The following is a 24,286-nucleotide window of genomic DNA, read 5'->3' as shown; positions in this document are numbered from 1 at the left end:
GAAAATTGTCAAGATGTCAAGAATTACTAATATGTTTATTATATTATATTTAATATAATATTATCCAATATACTAAATTGTCAGATTAAGCAACTGAACTGTACAGTACTCTATGGTGTATCTCTACATAGAACAATGCTACAGACTACAGATTATATACTGTAGGGCAATGGCACAGAATGGGAACCAGCTCTACTTGTTCATGTTGGATGGTTCTCACATATATTGTACTACTATACAGGAAATTATTATAGAGTTAGAGCTCTTTGCATTTCAGTAAGTATGTATATAACTAGTGTCCCTTTAGCTTATATATGATTTCCAATACACCAGATAACATACCATTTATCATTACACTGGGTACTAATTCTCAGGGGACGAATATGACAGCACAGGGACCCTTTGCAACAACAGTATTTTGCTCCCTTGTTATAGGACACTAACCATAGGGCACCTCATCCATGGCTCAGAAAATCTGAAAATCCTTCACTAGAGTACCAATACACCTGTTATTGTGAGCAATAAATGAGAGTAGACCATTACATGGCATCTAATCAGGGGCGGATGAACTTTACCATAGGCCCTGGGCTGTTCACCAGGCCTGGGCCCCCAATCCCACTGTAGCTATGGCAGCATTAGCGTAGTGTTCATAGTACAGGATAGATAATGTCATGATGCTCTGATTTGTGCAAAACTGCATTAAAAAGCTGTGATTTTTTGCAAATCATGGCAGAACTGTAGCCAGGAGACAATACATTACTAAAAGTATGTGTTTTTGGGTGGCCAATGGCCCCCCAAGGAGCTTAGGGCCCCGGGCTACCGCCCGAAACGGACCTATTGTAATCCATTACTACATCTAATAGTCAATGGGGAGCAATATTATTATTTTATGAATAGTTTCCCCCCCTTACCTGCAGGGTTCCTATGCAGCTACCAAGGCTGCACATATAGTATGTGTCTAATGCTAGTATGTAGGCATATCTATAACATGTAACAGACTGATACATACCATGATATCACCTTTAAGAAGCAAGGCTGGCTCCAAGCTAACACAGAGTTGACGTTTCTTATTTGTGCCATCCCCTTGACTTAAGCTAAAGACAAGACAGGGAGAGTTATGTCATGGAGGCATTGTACATTGCACATTGCTTAGATACTGTATAGAAACTCACTAAATTCCTGAGGTGTAGACAAGCTGCATGGACTGGTAGATCTTAAGAAAGGGGCAAAATCCTGGAAAAAAAGAAGAAATAAAACAATATGAATGGACTGAGAATTCACAGTAGGCAGAAAAAAAACACAAGACCTGGCATTCCTGTTGTTTTATGTGGCATGGAAAGGAATGCTCTGGACCAATACGGCAAAAAAGGAATTACTATAGCACAAGTGAAATAACACGGCTTTACTGCCGCAGATGGTAAACATATGGAAAGCTATTGGCTCCATATAGATCTGCTGCAGGAATAAGCTATGGATGAAACTGGGGTCAAACAAGGGCATATAACTGTGGGCATATAACTGTGCAGGTCATGTCTGGGAAGCTGATCACTCCCCAGTGTTACTAAGAACGTACAGACATTAGAAGTGCATGGTGATAAGGGATGTGCGTGCCGATTACTGACTGCTATATGGGACCTTTGATACTACCATGTAAATGAGGCCTTACGGCAGTTTGTATTAATAGGTCCATTATAGACAGTAAGCAGACCTGAAACATAGCAGTCTGTTGAATGTGAATGTGAACTTCCCAGCAGTAGCAGGTTTTCGCTGCTACTGCAGTCTCTGTTAAAGGTAAACTATCAGCAGGTTTTAACATACAAACCTACCGATGGGTACCTTTACCAGCAAAGCTGCTAATCCCAGCAGCACTGTTGTTCTCTTTTGTCCTCCATGGATCAGTTTTTACATAATTAAATCTAAAGCAAATCTGCTAATCAGTCCTTTTAGTGCACTGAGATATTCTTCGGGCCCTCAGTGGACCGTTCTGCCCACCCGCTGGCTCGTATATCCCCTCCTATTGGCTACTTATGTATAGATGAAGATGATGAATGTGCGCACGTTCATGGTGACATACTTGCTGCCAGGAACGCCCTCAGTGCACCAAAAGGACTACTTAGCATACTTGCATAATTACCTAAAAACAGCTATAGATTTATACATTTTTGACAGTAGTAGAGCTGGGATAAAACAGATGGCACTATGGTAATACCTGGTGTGAGTGTGCATTACAGATACTGTATATGGACAAAACAGAGAGGTTCTTCTTTAATTAACTGCCATTGAACTTATAAATACTGCCTGCAATGTTCCATTTACATACCGAAGGGTCCTTTTAGACATACAGATTTGTTGACATGACAAATAGAGGTGCCCAGGCTGCATGAACAATGCTTGCATCGTTCACGTCACCCTGGAAACTACCAGTACAGATATCTTTACATCTACAACAGAAAGATTTGTGGCTGGCAACAATAAATTTTAAAACTTGTTTTAAAGACCGGACCCAATCAATCGTTTTCCCCATCCTCAGCTGATCCCTTTTACACTACCGTCGGCTGAAGGAGCATTTCTTGCCATGTTCCTGCCCAATAATCGGCCCACGTAACAGGCCCTTAAGTTTTATGGCCAATGTTCACTTATCTCTCCCAAAAGAGACTCCTTGAACTCTCAGTACCTTCTTATTGAAGGTTTTTTCCCATATCTCTGGCTTGGATCTACCAATTTGCATGTCTATGGGGAAAGCTCAACTTTGATCTTTCCAGCTGGGTGACAAAGACATCAGACTTGCTGTTTTTTGCCCTCTTGATACTTCATCAACTTAACGCACCATCAGAAATATTATTTTTTTCACTCATTAAAAAAATAACATGAGCGTTCGGCCAAGTTAAATGGCCTGTTAGGAAGTTAGGGAGAATTACTTAATCAAAATAAAAAGTTAACACACAGCCATGAATAGCAAGTACTTATCTAAATAAAATGTTAAAAATGATGTGAAATGGCAAATCAACTCACAGCTATGAAATTAAAAAGGAGCAACTTCTATACGGCATGCTAGACTAACGCTAAGCAGATGTCTGACATATGACAAGAGGACTGGTATGCACAGACCACAAGGGAAGAGGAGTGACTCAGGTCTGGGAACCTGCGCTCTCATCCTATATTCTAGCTGTATGGAGACACGCATTAGCTGCATATGTTTTCAGTGCATTTGGCAAATTCATTTAGGGATTTGTTTTTCCAAACTAATTTTGGATGCTCAAAAATTTTAAATTCCATATGGCAACGAGCAGTGGAACTCCATATCTGGCATGACATCCAATGGACAAAGTGCAGCTTTTAATACAGTTGATGCAAACTCTTAGGATCTGGGAAGCAGATGTCAAGGAAAGCCAGGATTTATGAGAAACATATGTGCCTAAGACAAATGTATAATGAGTATAATGTAAGCTGATATTAATAATGGAGCTATCACAGAGACGATTCAGCACTGCACGCCGAATAGGCCTAGTTTTCCAATACTCCAGCCATGGAAATATGTAGCTACCTCTCTGAGCAGTCTGATGGAAGAATAAACAAACTCAATTCCATTCTTAGTTTATCCTTAAAGGGTTAATCCTATATTAGACTTTTATGGCATATTCACGGAATAGATGACAGATCCAGGTCCCTCTAGGACCCTCAACTTAAATGACCATTTCCTATTGTAAATTTTAGGAAAATGTTAGAAAAGAAGCATATATATAACAAGTAGGCCGCAAGTAATATATATATATATATATATATATATATATATATATATACAAGTATATATATTCAGAAGAAGGAAAAGGTTCAATCTTTATTTACAAACACAAAAAAACTGGACATAAGGACATCAATGCATTTTAGTGACTGTGACTATTAAGTCCCTATTACACAGGGCAATGTGGAGAGCAAGAGAGCGCTGACCTGTCAGGGGCGTGGGGCTAGGAGCTGCTCCTATTACACTAAGCCAGGCTGATCTTTGGCGTTTCAGTCTGTTGAAAGACAATGATCAGTTGACATCATGCATGTCGGCTCATCGTAGTCTTTTATTACACGAAGCGACTATCATCTGTAATGGCCGATAATTGCTTTGTGTAATAGGGCCTTTAGCCCTTTCTCATGGCAACAAAGTGTGAAAGAGGTGTTCCTAATCCCCTGAAGTGCTGAGGGTTGTAACGCCTTCCCTCTTCCCTTCCCAGCCCTATCCCTGCCCTATTGACAGTAAGGGCTTACTACTAGTAACTTCCTGTTGGGTGAAACGCAAAGAATGCTGAAGCCGGTACTATGAGTGATAACACGGATACCGAAATATATCTTCCACCACTGGGTCAACTGGCACCTAAAGTTACCATACTTTCCCATTGAAATAAGCTTATATGGAATACATATAAGCTACATGTTGTAAGCAAGACATACAATATTGTTACAAGCCACCTATTTTGCCCCTAATCTTAGCCTCTGGACTACCTCTAGGATCAGAGAGTGTCCAAAAAGCAGCTTGCACTCGGGTGGACTCACCACATAGACCTGAATTGGGGCCTCCAATACTACATGATCCCCTAAAGGCAAACTTATGGCTGCATATAGCTTCTCACCAGCAATCTCAGCAGATCACCCCATGTTGGGGGGCTCACTGGGAGTATATTCTCAGACCATTCCACAATACAAAGAGTCTCTGTAGCTTTAGTGGGAAAATACTTATTTTACAGTATGCAGAACAAATGAGAAATCCTCAGCCTTCTAAATAGATGATTATTATGTATGGTATGTGTGCTATTATATTATGGTCAGCATGCTGCTATAAATACTTCCTACCTCCATCATTCTGAAGTGCTGGAATAACTGGTAACAGCACACACTGCAACGATAACATGTCGCTGCTGATCTTTATGGTCCCCGATAATAATCCTCCAAAGTAATTGATATACCTGCACAAAAAGACAGTAAAAGATGCTTAAAAAGAGTAGAACATATAAACCAGCATACAAATAATACAAGAGGTATTATTATATTTTAATATGCAACCACAAGGCAACAACTTGAAAACATGTAGAAATCAGTCTGCAAAGGATAAAAGAAACTGCATCCAAACCAGAATGTAGAGCACAGGTGTCATAATCATGGTCCTACAGCTGTTGCAAAGCTACAATTCCCATCATCCCTGAACAGCCAAAGCTTTAGCTGTTGAAAGGGATTAGGTTGGAAGCATCTAATCTGCTGATATTTGCCTATAGCTCACAGGGCATTGAGGATGAAGGTACTTTTTTTTACCTTCATCCTTTGCGCCATTTTGGTGATATGAGCCATTTAATCCATATGCTAAGTAGGCATTTTGGTGCACTGGGGGCGAGGCACTGATCCACCCTGCCTGACCTGCTCAGCTGATATTCATTGGAAGAGTGGGTGGCCAGGGGTAGACGGGTGTACTGGGACAGTAGACCCGCCCCCAGTGCACCAAAATTAGCTTATAGATTAAACTGCTAATATCACAGAAACGGCTGAGAGGATGAAGATAAGCCAGGAGTTATCAGCAGGTTAGATTCTTCATTCCCTTTAAGGTAAAAAACTTTCAACTTAAAAATAAGAAAATAAAAAGGAGAGAGAAAACAAGAAATTTATAAGCCAGACAGCATAAAACAGCAACAAAATATTCCACGATGAGTCCACAGGCTAATAGTTGAGTAAAAATTTAGTCAATTTACATAAGAAGCTATTACCGAAATTAAGGTCCCAACCCATTACATTTTTTCCATGTGTCGTAACAGATTAAGGAGTTTCTTTAACGGTCTATTAAGCACATATAAGTTCAGCACCATACATAAATTATATTTCCAAAGATTTAAACTATTTTCCACGGGAAAATCATTCCAACCTGTGCAGCTGTATTACAACATATGCCCATTTAACAACCAGAGCCTCGATCGTAAAAATATATCAATGCTTTTTGGATCAGGGTAAATTGACCCATACATGGCTGGCCAAGAAAACAGCTCACTCTGTTGTAGATTTGTCTTGTATTTTCACTGTGGATTCACCAGAGATTTTACCCCTGCTACATTGAATGGGGTTAAATGCATAGGGATGGACACAGGTACAAAATCACTATGCAAAAGTAAAAAATTTTATATTTTAGGTAAATGTTTAAAAGAAAAAAAATATAAATGTTTGTGCCCACATTTGTCTTCATGGTTTGTTGAGGACAATGAGAACATTGTTCATTGACTGCTACATTTCTATGGACTTTTGTTGCACTTTTCCTTAGTATGCTCGCAAGCATTGAATGCTGTAGGAAACTTTGAATATGTTGTATAACGCTAGTATGTCTAAAGACTATATTTCCTGCTGGAGATTGGGCGGAAAAACTGGACCATGTATGAGAAGACAGTAAACTGGGTAAATATTTGTACACTGTACCTGGTCCATTCGTTTCACATTGACAAGAGAAAGTTTGCATATACTAAGCACCTGTGACAGTTTCGTCAAAGGATTCTGGGGCCACCTCTGGGAACTGCACATATGACTGCAAGCTATGTGTTTCTGTAGTTGTTATGCAAACATCATAGTTCATGGTGATATGCTATTTACACAACTCCCATTAACATTAGTCTGTTTTGCTTCTTTTTTTTTTTAGCTTTCCAACCCCCTTTGGCCCCCCCAAAATAGGTCATATGGGGATTGGGCTCCAATTCTTGAGATATATGCAGGTGCCACCACTGGGTCATATCTATCAGACATTTATGGCATATTGTGTGGATAAGCCATAAATGCTGGAGATGGGAATACCACTTTAAATTTATTTTAAAGGGTTTTCCGGTTAAATTGTACTGATGAACTATCTACAGGATAGCTCACCAGTAACCGATCACCACAGCTACACTATGAATGAAGACAAACTCTGCTTAGTGTGTAGTGTTGCACTGAACAGCTGATCAGTGCAGGGGCCGGGTGTCGGAACCTCTCGATTGGTTAGTGATAAACTATCCTGTGGATGGGTCATCAGTACATGTTGCCCAGAAAAGCCATTTAAAACGCTAATGTACGGCTTTACAAGGCTTATTTAGATAATGAGGAGAGATGAGCGAACTTTGAGCATGTTCGGGTTTGCCTAAACCCAAACACTTGGCATTCGATTACCGATGGCTCAAGAAGCTGGATAAAGAAGTCGGCTGAAGGGCTGCATCCTGCTTCCTCATCTCTTCAGCCGCTGGTAATCAAATGCAGAAAGTTCAGGTTCAGACAAACCGAAACGTGCTCAAGGTTCGCTCGTCTCTAATGATGACTCAATCATAATGACTATATCATCATAAGTTGACCATACACATGTAGGTGCCCCAACAACTTGAGTTAAGGGGATCTCAGAGCTAACAAAACATCTAAACATCTTCCCGTGTATAGTTGACTTGGTTTGTATGAGATTTCAAAACCATGACTTTTTTTCTTCTTGGTGCTACTGTTGCCCATGGACTTTGTCTAGTATTGCTGCTCAGACTCATTGAATGGGACATGGTTTCTGGAAGAAAGAAGCCCTGTTCTAATCTAATACAACTCCTATATATGCACATATAACATGTACAACTTTAAAGACATGTTTATTTAGGTGATAACTCAATATGTAGGTTGTAGTTTCATAAGGACTATGAGAACAGCTCTTTGTGTAATATCCAGCTCTTCTGAAGGTTAAAGGGCTTATTATTCCCACCTACACTAGATTACATGGAAAAACGGAGAGTTGTTTGACATCCCATATGGGGTATCAATTTGGTTTTCTTTAGACTTCACCTCTAGAGAGACAACTGCCGGCAAATTAATATTACACCATCTGACTTACTAGCGATTTCCTTGTCATTCCTGTAAGGAAACAAAACTTATTCTGCCAATCTGTATCACAGGAAACCAGTTCAGTAAAAAACATTCTGCTGCTTCTGATAACAGGACACAGGGCAAGTGAATATTTCTCTTCTAGAACAGGAAAAGCTCCTGATTTCCCAACTGCATGGTAAGAAAACATTACTGAAGTGTTTTGGCATTGTATGTGAGCCGGGAATAATGCTGCGGTTCTCAGGTTTACTGACATTCCCGTTTTTTGTGCACTGACCTGCGCTGGGATGGATGAAGTGATGAAGAGACCTTATCTTCACAGAACTTTCTCATGGCCAAAGTACTGAGCGCCTGGTCCACACTGCAAACAAGGAGCGGAAACAATGCATGTGACTGACAGCTAAGGAAAGAAGGGAGAGATAGGGCCAGGCACGGAAAGTGGAAGCAATTCATAACGTAAAGGACAGAATGGACACAAAGTACAGTATCATGGAAATAGAATATGTTGCTTTAAGAGGAAATACAAATAAGAGGAAATACAATCCACAAGGTTATGAAATTGTTCATTTACTTGGCATCTGGTGTTTTTGCTGACTCTGGGTACAACCTATATCCTCTAGCTGCTGCCAAGGCACTTTGGAAATATTATAGCTGAAGGACCACAGCTGCCAACCACTGGTTTACAGCATGCAATACAGTGTCGGACTGGGGTATCTGGGGCCCACCAGAGGAAATGATCCTGGGGGCCCACCAATGAACAACCAGTGAGAGACAACATGTCAGTAAGTGTTTGTGCAGGATCTAAAGCTAGGGCCCTCCGGAGGATCCTCTGGTCTTGTGGTGGGCCAGTCCGACACTGCTTAGATATATACTGATTCATGGCATTCTAGTATCATATACAAATGTGCTTTCCCAAATAATAGAATGTATTAAAAGGAATAAGGGTCCTCCAGCTATAACCGATTTCAGGGCTGAGCTTACATGCTAAAATACTGCAAAGATCCATATTACAATGTGATTATTATGAGTATGATAGTACAGGGTGTTCATAAGCAGCATATGATTCCTTTCTAATGATGAGAGTTTGACAATAGGCGGCCATTCATTCCTAGGCTGATAACCTCAAATGGCTTTTTAATATGTCATATTGAACTAACAATGGGAACAATTCTAGTCAACTGAGAACAGTCAGTACTTGTGATTATGGCTAAGTATAACCAAAAATTGTAAAATCATAAAAAAATATAATCCTAGGGTTAACAACAAGACTGAAAACACATGCGCTGGCCATAAAAAATAACAAACACCTAAAGTTGTTGGAATCAAATGAAGCTTTATATGTGTGAATATAATGAATATCTGTAGAGATTACAATATTAGAGGGAAGAGATACGTTTAATGGGGAAATTTAACAACTGAATGGAGGCTATTGGACCCTGTTATGCCGCCTCTAGTCTGCATTTGAGATGAGATGCGGTTGGGCATGGAGGCATTCAGGTTCCTTATGGCATCCTGCTGCACATTTCCCCATAGATGTTGCAGCTTGGCCTGTAGATCCTGCACACTTGTAGATTGCTGTAGCTGACGTCTCAGCTGGTTCCATAAATGCTCAATTGGTGATAAATCTGGTGACCTGGCAGGCAAAGATTGACTATAGAAACCCTTGCTTTATGGCAGCATATGGCGGCAGAATGTCCTGCACATATCATTGAGCTATTTAGTGTCCCTTGTGTAACTGCTAGTGGTGACCGACTGTTGTACATGATGGCTCCCCAGATCACCCCACCAGGAGCTGCGGCAGTGTGTGGATCCACAGCCAAGGCAGAGGCACTCACCACAAGGCCTCCCTACGCACCTGTCATTAGGTGCCGAAGAAGGTGATTGTGAATGAAGGTGACGGTGACTGGCACTCAATCACAGGACGAATAATGGAAGCTGTGACACCTAAATGTCCTAAATATCTGGAAATAGTCTGGGCAGAGACAGGCATGTGTAATCAATGATTACTAGTTTTTCAATCAATAAACCAACTAAATATCATTTATCATTAAATTCAGTTGACTCACCACAGCCAGACATTATAGCCCTCCTAGCTGAACCTAACTATGTGAGCGCAGTCACTGCAAGGAAACTGTACAACAATGAAAATAAACTGTGATGTAAGATATAAGTGTCTTGAAAAAACGAGTAGCCAGCCAGTCAATATAACTTATAAGGTATGAGCCAGTTCTTCCAGGAAATCACAAAAACATCACAGAAGAACATCCAGAAACTGAAGATCTCTGTAGACTCAGCTAAGGTCATTGCTCATGACACCACAATAAGGATCATAACATGATTTATGGGAATGTAGCCAAGTGGAAACCTCTACTTTCCAAGAGCAACATGAAAATTAATTTCCAAAAACAAAACAAAAACCATCTGCTTCATCCCCTAGACTGCGGTAATGTCCTATTGACAGGTGAGTCACGTGGGAATGGTCTGGATCGCACCAGCAACCAACAGTCCTCAGCTACTTCACTGCACCAACACCTGCAAATCATATGTACTAACATATGCAGATAAGACAAAGCTAGCTGTTGTAGAAAGCTAGTCTATCTACTTCAGTACATATTTTTTCACATGAGAAATAATATGTTTTAGTAACAAATAAAATAACCATAAAATACCTTGCAGACACCTTGCTGTAATGCATGTAAGATGCAATCACCACTCCTGTTTTCCCTTGATTTCCCTGAGAAAAGACAGAAAGGGACTCTATCAATCCAAGGTGACACACTGCATAGCAAAGTGACCTATATATTAGTGTAGGGTTAACATCTGTACCGTCCTAGGCAATACCTTGCAGTGCAGGACAACAACATGCTGTGGGTCACTGTTGAGCCAGGCCTCCATGGCTTTACATATGGAGCATATCACATCGAGAGGCGGTGCGTGACAATCCGGCCAGAAAAACTCCTGAACCTGAGACCAGAAAGAAGGTCATTTATATAACGTGGATATAGAACCTAAATGGATTGGTTCTGGTGGTGTTGCATGGAAAATGTCATATAATAAAAGAGACAGGAAAGTCAGAATTCCTCTATGAATAAAAAAGGACAAAAAGAGAGAGAAGTAATGGTCAGTGCCAGATCACTGGGATAGTGAACTACCTGCTATAAGCCGCTCCAGGTAGCTCAGCTCTGGGAGCAAGAAGGGGTTGGTGGAGGCAAAAGCAATAAAGGTGAAAGAGGACAAGAGGTGCTATGTCTGGAAAAGGTGCAAAGCCAAGGTAACAGACAAGGCTGGCTGATCAACCACAAAGAGCTGGCTTGGCATAAAGTCAAAATAAAGCAGCTACCTCTGGGTTCACAGGCAGATTGTTCTCATATAGCCACTAATATATTTCCTGTATCATAACCTACTGAAGAATGTGTTTCTGTGGTGGTGGTGGTGTTAGGTGGGAGTGGGAGGACGTGGTGACGAGGCTGGGGGATTAGGACGGAGGGTGGAGCACAGAAAAGCACAAGAATATAATGAATAATATAAATGAGAAGCACACAGTAATGTCTTTTATTACAGTATAAACGAATCTCAGATGTTAAGGAGTAATTCTCTTACCTTTGGGTTGAGCTTTCTAATGTCATGTCGTTTCCTTGACAGGTTAAAAAACTGTAAAAATATGGAAACGTAAAATAACACCAATGTTATCTGTTTAGTAATATAAATGAACACAGAAACATTTAAACATTTATAGATGAAAGGCACTACAGGTAACATTATACATTCTCATGTAGACTTCTGCCTCCTTATCGATAATTGCAGAATTAGAGGCCACAGGACTTTATAGGGTTAATCCAACATTTAGCTGAAATCATTTACAGTGATATATATTTATAAGGGGGGAAATTTATCAGAAAAGTCCTCCATGACCTAGTGGTGACGTTTTCATTGTAAGGGGAAACATATAAGATTGTCGGCAGAAAAAGACCACCCGGTCCATCTAGTCTGCTCTCTTATAGCTCTTACCAAGTACTTGTCCTCATGTTTGGATCTCAGCATGCTTGCCACCTCCCGCAGATTGCTTCGGTATCGCTGTTCCTCCAGGGTGGTGGGGAAGAAGACACTTATAATACGTTCTGTGATGTACGTCAGGTCTAGGTCATAGCTGCGCTGAATCACTTGGTCCAGGCTAAAACTTCTGCATTATAGAAAATACAATAGATCTACTAATCACATTAAATGCCTGACAGATTACTTACTTCATGGGAATAGGAGGACAATGAGCCCCAGGGGTTCACGGCAGAGAGATCCTCATAACCTAAGTATATGGTTGTAGACCAGGCGTTAGTATTTAAGTAAGTATTTAAACTCACCTTGGTAGAGAGCTCCTTTGTTTGACATTGAGAGATTTGGTGGAACCCTGAAATATACAAGAACAAAGCAACATAAGCATATCAAACGAACAAAAGGTGTGTAATACCTGCAAAATAGACAGGAACATACCATTCAGGAATCAGGAAAAACTAAGCAACACCTTGTATTTGGGATATGGTTTTAGCCCCTCCATAAAACATGTGAACATCAGTTAAAGGAGCTGATACTTAGAATAACATGATTCTTAACATTAACTGGGTTCACACTACGTATATTTCAGTCAGTATTGTGGTCCTCATATTGCAACCAAAACCAGAAGTGGATTAAAAACACAGAAAGAATCTGTCCACACAATGTTGAAATTGAGTGGATGGCCGCCATTTAATGGCAAATATTTGCTGTTATTTTAAAACAACGGCTGTTGTATTGGAATAATTGCCGTTATTTACTGTTATATGGCGGCCATCCACTCAATTTCACCATTGTGTGAACAGAGCCTTTCTGTGTTTTTAATCCACTCCTGGTTTTGGTTGCAATATGAGGACCACAATACTGACTGAAATATACGTAGTGTGAACCCAGCTTAAGCTGAATTCTAGGCACTTTCATAATTTCCAGAGTCCTTCCAACCACTGGCTAATGGCAGAGAAAGCAGGGCATGGACACTATCGCTCTTAGAAGTCCAGTATGAATATAGATTTAGAGGGTTTCATTTATATAAACTTATGGAAGGTTCTCCGACAGGGCTTCATATTAAGGCTGCCAGGTTTGATATAACACTCGATAATACTGGTTCTCGTTTTTTTAGATTGGTTATACAATTCTCAGCAGAGTCATCACTCCCCTTGTTTCCCTCTTGTTCAGAACAGGATTGCAAAACTCTAATGGGAAAAATGGTTTGTGGTGTTTTTTCAGGAGCAACAGCAGCACAACAAGCAGAATAAGCCAGGAGATCCTGAATAACAACTAGTTCTGGTAAGGAAGAATTCTCCTTAACCCTGGTTCACAAGATATCAGGATTTTATCGTTTGCTTGATTATCTTGACATTTCCCTTAAAATTCAGATGGGCAGGAACGTTATTTAAAAAAGAGGCTTTAATCCCGAGATTTGAGAAGGGAGGGGGGTATTATGATACTAAGGGGACATGAAGCAGACCCACAACCCCCCGAGCCTAGCATTTGAAATAAATCCTGTGCACTAAATCTGGGCTTTTGAGGTGGCTAAAGGGATTGGTTTATTTAATTCCTTGGCATACCCATGCTTCACATGCTCAAGACATTTACTATACTATTAAAACTACTCATCAGTCTAATATACGGTAATGTTAAGGTGAAGTCAAGCATCTTACCAGGGTGTGTAATTTATTTATATGGTATAAATATACAGTGTATTCATATAGATGATTATATCACAGTGTGTGCTGATATATTTTCTTTTCTCTCGCCCCTCCTACCCGTCTTCTTCTCTAGAACTGGCTGTGTCACTCTCTCCTCACTTGCAGCCAACAAAAACTTCACACAGAAACGCAGCCACGTCCCGCTCATTTCCATCACCCCTTCCTTGCCAACCCCTTCACTTTCCCTGCATTTATTAACCCCCTCCCTCCCTCCTTACCATGTGCTGGATACATGGGCCGGGAGCCGTTCTTCTCCTCTGCATGAGACAACACAGGTTAGTATACATATATAACAGTCTAACAGAGACTTCATACAAGGATTAGGATATACGTTGTGGTGTCTTGTGGATAAGTCATCTGTTGTTTCTCGGGCCAAAAACTTGCTATTTTTGTAAGTGTAGAATATATATATTTTTTTATTCAAAATAGATAAATTTCTGAACTTAAGTCAATTTTACAAAACAGGATTCGTCAAAATCAAAACAATCTGTGTCAGCGGCTCATAGAATTTCTTCCAGGAAGACAGCCCCTGGTTCACTACTCTGAATATAAGTTTTTTTAAACTCAGTTTTCTAATAATAAGATATGGCCTAATCTCACATCTCATTCATAGATGTGATATATATTTACAAGGCCCTATGTACATATCATGTTCACTAGTTAATCTGTGCACGATTAAAGGGAAACTCAGGTACAATTATTTTATCCTCATTGCAGATGTTTAATCTGAAGCTTCTGGGCCCCAGTACAAAATCTCTACCATCTGTCATATATAATACTGCTGTCTTCTTATGTGACAGATGGACCTGTTGGCTGCCGCAGTCACTAGATTCCAGGTGTGACTGCTACCACTGCACCCAGTGTCGCACTGGCCCAAACGAGGCCCGGAGGATTCCCCGGTGGGCCCCCAGCTTTAGAACCCACACTAAGGGTACGTTCACATGTACCGACTCGTAGCGGAAATCTCGCTGCGAGTTTTGCAGCGAGATCCGCTATGAGTCAAGGTCCTGGCAGATCCTGTGCACACATACTCGCAGCGGTCTCAAAGACCGCTGTATGTAATCCAACCGCCCCCTTAACCCCCTCATCCGTATACATTACCTGTCTCACGCACGGGGTCCCGGCTTCCTGCTCTCCTGCCCAGCCAATCAGTGGCTGCAGCTGGGCAACACACTAATTGGCTGGGCAGGAGAGCAGGAAGCCAGGACCCCGTGCGGGTGACAGGTAATGTATACAAAGAGCGGGAGCGGATGAAGGGGTTAAGGGAGCGGTTGCATTACATACTCGCAGTTGTCTTTCAGACCACTGCAAGTATGTGTGCACAGGACCTGCCAGGACCTAGACTCATAGCGGATCTCGCTGCAAAACTCGCAGCGAGATTTCCGCTGCGAGTCGGTACATGTAAACGTAATCTAACACTGACATGTCGTTTCTCATTGGTTCTTCATTGGTGGGCCCCAGGATCATTTCCTCTGGTGGGCCCCAGATACCCCAGTCCAACACTGACTGCACCCATTATATATAGACCCCTGAATCCATTTCTTCCACATATACATGAATACTGTTATCTTCTGACATTAATATTGAGTATTATAAACATATAGAACATGCATTTGTAAGACAATTCATTGTGACAGTGAATAGACCTCTATCTCTGTGCTTAGGCCTCAGTGTACACAATGGTACATAAGTATATAATGATATTATAAAGGGGTTATCTAGGCTTAGAAAAACATGACTGCTTTCTTCCAGAAACAGCACCTCTCTTGGAATGGTTTACCCCTGCATAACTTTTTTTTTTTACAAAGAGTCATATTTATTTGACCAAACTTAAATACCCTTTTAGTTCTACCACTGGGGCCCTGATGTTGAGAGGTGCAATGGGGAAGATTTATCAAACTGGTGTAAAATAAAATTGTCTTAGTTGCCCCTAGCAACCAATCAGATTCCACTTTTCATTTATCACAGGTCCTTTGGAAAATGAAAGGTGGAATCTGATTGGTTACTAGGGGCAACTAAGACAATTCTACTTTTACACCAGTTTGATAAATCTTCCCCAATGTGTTTCTGCTATTTTAAGCTACAAGGTTCTTCCATGTCATCTACTCACCATATCAGCTGGTGGCGGAGAGGCGCAACCTGGGGGTACCTACAAGAGAGGAGTAAAAGAAGTGTAATGAAAGAAGACACAATAAAGCTAAAATATATAATTATCGCTTGTCATACAGAGTGGTACAAGTACACAAATTGTCTCATTTTGTTGTTATTGGGGATTCGCAGAATTTTCACATAAGATCCATTTAATGCACAATGGAGCCAAACAAATCCCACCAGCTTTTGACACCTAACAACAAGCATTGTGTTAACTTTGGGAATGAAAGACTTTATTAAAGTTAATGTAACATAAAAAGTTATAAGGCTTAATGTTATAGATAGGGCATAGATGTCAGGTCTCAGGCAGTCTGACCATTGGAAACACTGTGATCTCCAGAATTGAGCAGTGAGTCACGCATTTGCACTGCTACTCCATTCATTTTTTATGCGAACTGCCAAAGTAGTTGATCCCAGTGGTCAGACCCTCTGGGTCTGAAACTTATACCCTATCCAAAGGATTAAAGGGGTCCTCCCATCTCAACTAATATAGTTAAACTTAAAGGGGTTATCCAGCGTTACAAAAACATGGCCACTTTTCCCCTACTGTTGTCTCCAGTTTGGGTGGTGTTTTGAAACTCAGTTCCATTGAAGAAAATGGAGCTTAATTGCAAACCGCACCTGAACTGGAGACAACAATAGGGGGAAAAGTGGCCATGTTTTTGTAGCGCTGCATAACCCCTTTAAACTTAAATTCGTCAAGGTAAATTTTTTTTGCAAATACATTCATTTAGCAAACTTGTCTCCTTCTCCTGATATGCTGCTCTTCTTTATATAAATATATTATACAGTATATATACACTATAGCTCCATACATCTATATACTCCAGCCAGACTACTGCTTTCATGGCTGAGTGGTGTTCTGTAACCTAGACAACAAGCAGTAGGTTGGGGGGGGGGGGGGGAGAGCAGGAATATCAGGAGAAGAAGGCAAGTTTGCTACATGACTGTATTTGCAAAAATATTTAATCTGACGAGCCCTATGAGAATAGCTAAGTTGGTTGAGATGAGACAACCCCTTTAAGTGATTTTAACTCCCAATACCCTAGACCATCCAATGGTCCACTGGTAAAACATTTTGCAATCTCCTTAGCATAGATATTAATCTTCAAATATAAAAAAAACACCACTTGGTTACTTACACACTAACAGGGTTTTTTTTTAAAATATGGGTTTATTTATCTTATATGGTTTTATTTTTTTCATTTTTCTATAATTCTGTATTGTTCAATTTGTGTGGAAGAATCTTTTGTAGTCAATTTATTCATATATCTCCATAAAAAAAGAGGAACAGACGAGCTCTGAAGCCATTTAACCCCCTAGATGCCACAGTCAATAGTGACTGTGACACCTAGGTAGTTAGATGCCATGTGTCCAACCTCTGCTTAACGGCAAAACATGAAACTGGTTAAAATATGAAGGAAATAAAAGTCATTGTCTCATGAGGGGGGGTATCTATATTATGGCTCACTTTTGGGCACATATTGCTTTCTTTATTAAAATTAAACAGAATTAGATCATTTTACAAACCCATCAACACTAATCCCGTAAATACATATGAAAAAAAAGGCAGTGGATGGAAGAATAAACATTCAGAGTCACAGCCCTGGGAAAACCGAGGGGTCTCCTGTATAGATAACATAAAAGATCTTTATCCAGCAGCACATACAAACTTAGGCTTAATAGTCGGTGAGTTGAAACTTCACAGGGCTCAGGTTTATATATAGACAGCCTTGGGAAAACCAACATACAAGACTCCTGTAGAGATGCACAAAGAATCTTTATCTAGTAGAACATATAAACGAAGGCTTAATAGTAGGTGAGTTCAAACTTCAGAGGGATGCAGGTTTACGGGCAGACAGGGAGCCCTCCACCCAGGACTCGGACAGAGAACCCATTCACAGCAACTCTGTCTAAAAAGAATGTCCAGCTGCCCCACCTTATCCTGAATGACAGTGATGGGGATGAAAAAGTCTCTAAGGGCGTACTATGAAATGTACACAGTAAACTAGCATTGAGAGAACTGCATGTATATGAGATGAGGTGGGAATAACACCTGAAGAACTAGATGTACAATATACACTACCGTTCAAAAGTTTGGGGTCACATTGAAATGTCCTTATTTTTTAAGGAAAAGCAATGTAATTTTCAATGAAGATAACTTTAAACTAGTCCTTACTTTAAACAAATACACTCTATACATTGCTAATGTGGTAAATGACTATTCTAGCTGCAAATGTCTGGTTTTTGGTGCAATATCTACATAGGTGTATAGAGGCCCATTTCCAGCAACTATCACTCCAGTGTTCTAATGGTACAATGTGTTTCCTCATTGGCTCAGAAGGCTAATTGATGATTAGAAAACCCTTGTGCAATCATGTTCACACATCTGAAAACAGTCAAGCTCGTTACAGAAGCTACAAAACTGACCTTCCTTTGAGCAGATTGTGTTTCTGGAGCATCACATTTGTGGGGTCAATTAAACGCTCAAAATGGCCAGAAAAAGAGAACTTTCATCTGAAACTCAACAGTCTATTCTTGTTCTTAGAAATGAAGGCTATTCCATGCGAGAAAATTGCTAAGAAATTGAAGATTTCCTACAATGGTGTGTACTACTCCCTTCAGATGACAGCACAAACAGGCTCTAACCAGAGTAGAAAAAGAAGTGGGAGGCCGCGTTGCACAACTAAGCAAGAAGATAAGCACATTAGAGTCTCTAGTTTGAGAAACAGACGCCCCACAGGTCCCCAACTGGCATCTTCATTAAATAGTACCCGCAAAACACCAGTGTCAACATCTACAGTGAAGAGGCGGCTGTGGGATTTTGGGCTTCAGGGCAAAGTGGCAAAGAAAAAGCCATATCTGAGACTGGCCAATAAAAGAAAAAGATTAAGATGGGCAAAAGAACACAGACATTGGACAGAGGAAGACTGGAAAAAAGTGTTGTGGATGGATGAATCCAATTTTGAGGTGTTTGGATCACAAAGAAGAACGTTTGTGAGACGCAGAACAAATGAAAAGATGCTGGAAGAATGCCTGATGCCATCTGTTAAGCATGGTGGAGGTAATGTGATGGTCTGGGGTTGCTTTGATGCTGGTAAGGTGGGAGATTTGTACAGGGTAAAAGGGATTCTGAATAAGGAAGGCTATCACTCAATTTTGCAACGCCATGCCATACCCAGTGGACAGCGCTTGGTTGGAGCCAATTTCATCCTACAACAGGACAATGACCCTAAACACACCTCCAAATTGTGCAAGAACTATTTACAGCAGAAGCAGGCAGCTGGTATTCTATCGGTACTGGAGTGGCCAGCGCAGTCACCAGATCTGAACCCCATTGAGCTGTTGTGGGAGCAGCTTGACCGTATGGTACGCCAGAAGTGCCCATCCAACCAATCCAACTTGTGGGAGCTGCTTCTAGAAGCGTGGGGTGCAATTTCTCCAGCTTACCTCAACAGATTAATAGCTAGAATGCTAAAGGTGTGCAATGCTGTAATTGCTGCAAAAGGTGGATTCTTTGACAAAAGCAAAGTTTGATGTAAAAACAATGTTATTTCATTATTTCTAACCTTGTCAATGTCTTGACTCTATTTTTTATTCATTTCACAACGTATGGTGGTGAATAAGTGTGACTTTTCATGGAAAACACAAAATTGTTTGGGTGACCCCAAACTTTTGAAAGGTAGTGTACATACAATTTTTGCTGTGATGTATGTGCATTTTATTGCTTCGAATGAGAAAAGCGGCAGTGTGGTACCTCAGGTACCACCTACTGGAGAGGGAGGTGGATCAGACATCGAAAATCCATTTTGTTGGCTCTTTAGCATGGTACCAGTTCTAAAAAGCTCTGTCTGGTTTCATAAGGTCATGGTCAACTGGTGGAATCTCAACTGGACCATGTCAAGTTGTTGGAATCCCTGGAAAAAAATCTGTCTATGACCAAGAAGATACTGTAACAAGCTGGAGCTCAGCCTTACCTTTCCTTCACATTTCTTGTGACTTGTTATCTTGCAGACTGAAAAATAAAGGGAGACACGTAAAGTGTTAGACAATATGTAATACACAGACATTGCTGGTAACTGTGTGTTGAAATGTCTGTATTAGGGTACTATTCCACAAAGAGATTTATCAACGATTAACAATAAACGATCTCAAACGACCGCTTTGGCAAACGACCTGAAATCCCAATTACATGATCTGAAATCGTCCTGTTGTGGCTAATGCGTTTGTTGCTGTTGTGAACGACCAAACAACGTCTTATTACATGGGAACAATTTTCAAATGATCAATAATAAAAATAGGTCCAAATTCTATCAAACAACCAACAATTTCTCGTTGGTCGTTTAATCGATGTCTGTTAACGTTTAAATCCAAATATTTTAACGATTTTTTGAACGATAATTGTCCCGCGTAATACCACCCTTTAGGGGGACATTTATCGAGCCAAAAAGGTGTATTATTTTTTAGGAAAATGGTCAGATGCAAATAAATTTATTCGTAAATGCCCGTTTTTGCGTATAATTATTCATTTTCCGCCCGGTGCGCCAGGGGAGTGGGAAGGGGGTGTGGGGGAGGTGGAAGGCAATGTGCCTCTACACACATGTGGAGGGGTGTGGAAGCAGTGCACCTCTACATAAATCTGCGTACTGTCGGAGCTGTGGGGACATTTTTAATCCCGGCGCAGAAAAACGCCAGACTTAATAAATGTCCCTCTTAGTCTTAAACTTTGCATCAAGGAAACTATGTTAAATGCCTGATATGAACTAATTCCTTTAATTTTTCCTTCTAATACATCTCTGCAAATCTATAACTCAGCAGATCAGTGTAAACATGAATTATTCTGAAAGCTATGACCTGGCTTCTGGATTTCTCAGCGTTGCCAAACCTAAAATGAGAGGGACTTCCCGGAAAATCCTACAAAGCCACCAAGCTGTAACTATAGAAAGTCCCTCATCATTTTTTACACCTGTCATAGAAATAAACACAATTGCCCTCATATCTGAAATTTTATAACAATACACCAAGCAGGGGTATAACTAAAGGGCTAAAGGGGCTGCAAATGTTGTGGTCTCTTCCGGGCTTTGGAACCTGAGGTGGAGTAAAAATCCCTTTTCCCCATGTGAGGAAGGCAGAACTTTACTATATATAACTTGGCACAGCAGGGAACTCTGTTTGAGATCTTGCATTGGGATCCATGAAGTATGAGTCAACTACGTCAAGTCAACTAATATTAACAAAAAACAACTAGACAATTCAAATCTATGATGAACTCAGACATAGTAGGAGATAGTATTTCGGCTAATATTAGAAAGATAACTGGAAAAATAAATCTATAGATATTGTATAGAAAGATGATGGTACACTACCGGGTTCATAGAGAAGTGATGTCCAAGATGTCCAAGACGCTCTGTAAACCTCATATACCCTGTGACACTAACAAATGGTCAATACATGAAAGCTGCCTCTTTGACAGACGACACACTACTGGTCCATCTGCATGACACATAGCACAGACGTCACCCGAAAGCCTCAGTGTTGATTCCTATTTGTGTCACATGCTCAAAGCCCAACGTTAAAATCCCCCACTGCTAGGAGTCATAGCTAAATGTGGTTTAATGGGAAAATTGGAAACTCCTCATTTATGGTTTACAGGAAAAGTCAACAACTTAACTATGAGTGGCTGTTCTATGTGACACTGTGACATTACCCTGCAATATGAACTCCCTGCTCGTATTACTGACCACCAAGGTTTGGCTCACAAAGGGCTCAATTGAGACTGACTGACCTAAATTTGGAGTCCGACAACTCTCAGCGCTACTCATTAACTGGAGGTTAGCTGCACGTCCAAACTGGAAGACTACGGGCAGAGCAATGCAGGAGGTCACCAGGAAATTCCACCAAATATATATGTCTAAAATAGTTACACCCTGTAGAAAATGTTAGCCATGCACATGTCTGACGTTGTTACTGACAGCTGAGTTTGCAACTAGGCAGGTTTGTGATTTAAGCCCATAATGGGACTGATGCAAACACACACTGCCAGTGTCTACAGAAGAGCAGATTCACTTATTTGGTCTACATGACCCTCCTGACCTTCTTCCTGTGAAGACTATAAACAAAAGAAAGTCCCCCAGATACTATACTGAACTATAAATTATTACAAGGTGCTGACATTTAAGCACTTCCACCTTATCTTGTCTCCATGGCCTGTATATAAACCTTGGCTTGCTTGTCATTTTAGGTAGTACTACAAGTAAAGGCCCTATTCCACTGAACTTTTTCGAACGATTATCATTCATAAAATCGTTCAAACGGCCGCTCGTTAAAGATATTCGTTCTGTGGAATAGCTGTAAACGAGCGAACGACAACAGCAAAATCGTCGTTGAGTCGTTCACTATTTTTTTTCAACATGTCGAAAAAAAATCGTTGGTCTTTCAACAATAATTCGCTACTCTTTTCGTTGAATAAAAAATCTTTCAGTCGTTCTTGAAATGTCTACCTACATTTCCCCACGTTTTAAACGACCATGTAACGGCTGCAAAAAAATCGTTACACTACAGATATCCAGGGCCGGCGTCAGCACCTGGCATACTCGGGCAAGTGCCGGGGCCCACGGCCGCCCAAGGGGCCCCCGACACTTGCCCAAGCAGTGAGACAGACGCCCGCCGCATCATCGACCCCCGGGGGAGCGGGTGCTGCCGACATCAAGTCCGGGGGAGGGCTGGAGGGGCTGGGGAAGGACCTGCCGTGTTTCCTGCACTGGGGAAGGACCTGTGGTGACGTCATAAGGGGCGGGACTGAAAACGGGAGAGGCTGCATATGGATGAAGGACCTGTGGTGACGTCATAAGGGGGCGGGACTGAAAACGGGAGAGGCTGTATATGGATGAAGAACCTGTGATCATTGTCATGTGACATGAGGAGGCGGGGCTCACCAATACCTTCCCTCTGTATGCTGTGAGTTTTAGTCCTTCTCTTATATCTCCTTCTGTAATGGCTCTGATCTCCCATAATAAGAGGCTGTCCATGCTGGGAGTTGTAGTCCTCTTATATCTCCTCCTGTAATGGCCTCTGATCTCCCATAATAAGAGGCTGTCCATGCTGGGAGTTGTAGTCCTCTTATATCTCCTCCTGTAATGGCCTCTGATCTCCCATAATAACAGGCTGCCCATGCTGGGAGTTGTAGTACTCCTCTTAAATCTCCTCCTGTAATGTCCTTTGATATCCCATAAAAACAGGCTGGACATGCTGGGAGATGTAGTTCCCCCTGGTATACCTCATGTAATGTCTCTTATTGTAACTCCATTCTAGCCTGCTCTATGGTGAAGAAGCTAGAATACAGACTCCAGGGGGACGACCTCCTTCTAGCACCTCCATTCTAGTCCATTCTAGCATGGATGCGATCTCACCAACAGGCGCAGAGCGATGACGTCATCACGCCTGCTGGTGGATCCACAAGGCGCACACAAGGGAGAACAGGACCCGTCCCCCGCCCGGATTAGTGAGTATGATTTATTTTGTGCTGAGGGAGATCAGGGGGCATTTCTGTGGGGCAGAGCAGGGGGCATTACTATGGGGACAGAGGGCATTATTACTATATGGGGGGCACAGCACGGGACCCACAAACCTCCTTACTTTACTGCACATGACACCAAACAGTGGAGTTACTACTGTATAGGAGCCTATGGGTGGGAAAAAGGGAAGGAAGTTGCTGGAAAAGTGCGGAGCCTAACATGTTTGTCTGACAGGTCCCGAAGAGATGAATTGTAGCTGGAAGAAATCATCATGGAGGTCTGGGCAAGATGGAGAGGAAACGGAGAGCGATCGCCTCAGATCAAAGAAGACGTCACCTGTGAGTAACTGGATTGCGTTTTTTTTCGATATTTTGTCAAACTTTATTTGGTAGGTGTGCCCCGAGGTGTGCTATACAAAGGGGCCCGCTGAGGCTCTCTCGCCCAAGGGCCCACAAAAACCTGGAGCCGGCCCTGCAGATATCGTTCACGTTCCCACATGTTTTATGTGTTATCGTTCGCTTAAAAAAATCGTTAAGTGCTCATTAACGAGCGGTCGTTGGAGCGAGTCTATGAACGATAATCGTTCCGTGAAATAGGGCTTTAAGCTGGCTCTGTAATCTGCATCCTGTATTCTATAAAGGTGCCTTTACACACTTCCACAATGCGTAGATTAATTTCTTGATATTGCAAATTGTAATCATAGTCATGCGGTGCAGAGGGTGCAAAGCTTAGATGGGAGGGGGTTTATTTGGCAGACCGTTACATTTACAAACAGTGATATGTATTACATGTATGCTCATTTGAAGATGGTGCAAAATGAAAAAAAAAAAAATCCAGGGAGGAGGAGCCCACAAGTTTGTTGACAAGATGTCTATCTTGTATAGATATGGAGGATCTACATCATAAGATGACATTATGATGAAGTGTAGAAAAACACAAACTTCAGTTGATGGGATGAATCCCAGTTGCTTGTGGAAGGTAAAAAATTGCGAAAACTTAGGATCCTTTTTACATGTGTCGATTTCT

The 24,286-nt window shown here is 41.2% G+C and overlaps 1 protein-coding gene across 5 annotated transcripts in view; it reads right to left on the bottom strand.

The window, feature by feature from the left end:
• TNS2 (tensin 2) overlaps positions 1-24,286 on the bottom strand; it is a 107,320-nt gene that overhangs the window by 24,107 nt on the left and 58,927 nt on the right. For all 5 annotated transcript variants that reach the window (XM_069970184.1, XM_069970188.1, XM_069970187.1 and 2 more), the window contains exons 3-14: positions 19,724-19,761; positions 15,706-15,744; positions 13,814-13,852; positions 12,198-12,244; positions 11,851-12,022; positions 11,443-11,493; positions 10,684-10,806; positions 10,512-10,576; positions 8,120-8,203; positions 4,840-4,952; positions 1,173-1,233; positions 1,010-1,094 (exon numbers count right to left, since the gene is read on the bottom strand). In XM_069970184.1, coding sequence (XP_069826285.1) covers positions 1,010-1,094; positions 1,173-1,233; positions 4,840-4,952; positions 8,120-8,203; positions 10,512-10,576; positions 10,684-10,806; positions 11,443-11,493; positions 11,851-12,022; positions 12,198-12,244; positions 13,814-13,852; positions 15,706-15,744; positions 19,724-19,761 — 917 coding nt within the window. The remainder of the gene's footprint in view (positions 1-1,009; positions 1,095-1,172; positions 1,234-4,839; positions 4,953-8,119; positions 8,204-10,511; positions 10,577-10,683; positions 10,807-11,442; positions 11,494-11,850; positions 12,023-12,197; positions 12,245-13,813; positions 13,853-15,705; positions 15,745-19,723; positions 19,762-24,286) is intronic.

This window comes from Dendropsophus ebraccatus, chromosome 5 (assembly GCF_027789765.1).
Source record: "Dendropsophus ebraccatus isolate aDenEbr1 chromosome 5, aDenEbr1.pat, whole genome shotgun sequence".
Taxonomy (NCBI): domain Eukaryota; kingdom Metazoa; phylum Chordata; class Amphibia; order Anura; family Hylidae; genus Dendropsophus; species Dendropsophus ebraccatus.
Note: the sequence above shows the minus strand (reverse complement) of the source record. Positions and strands in the feature narration are given on the sequence as shown.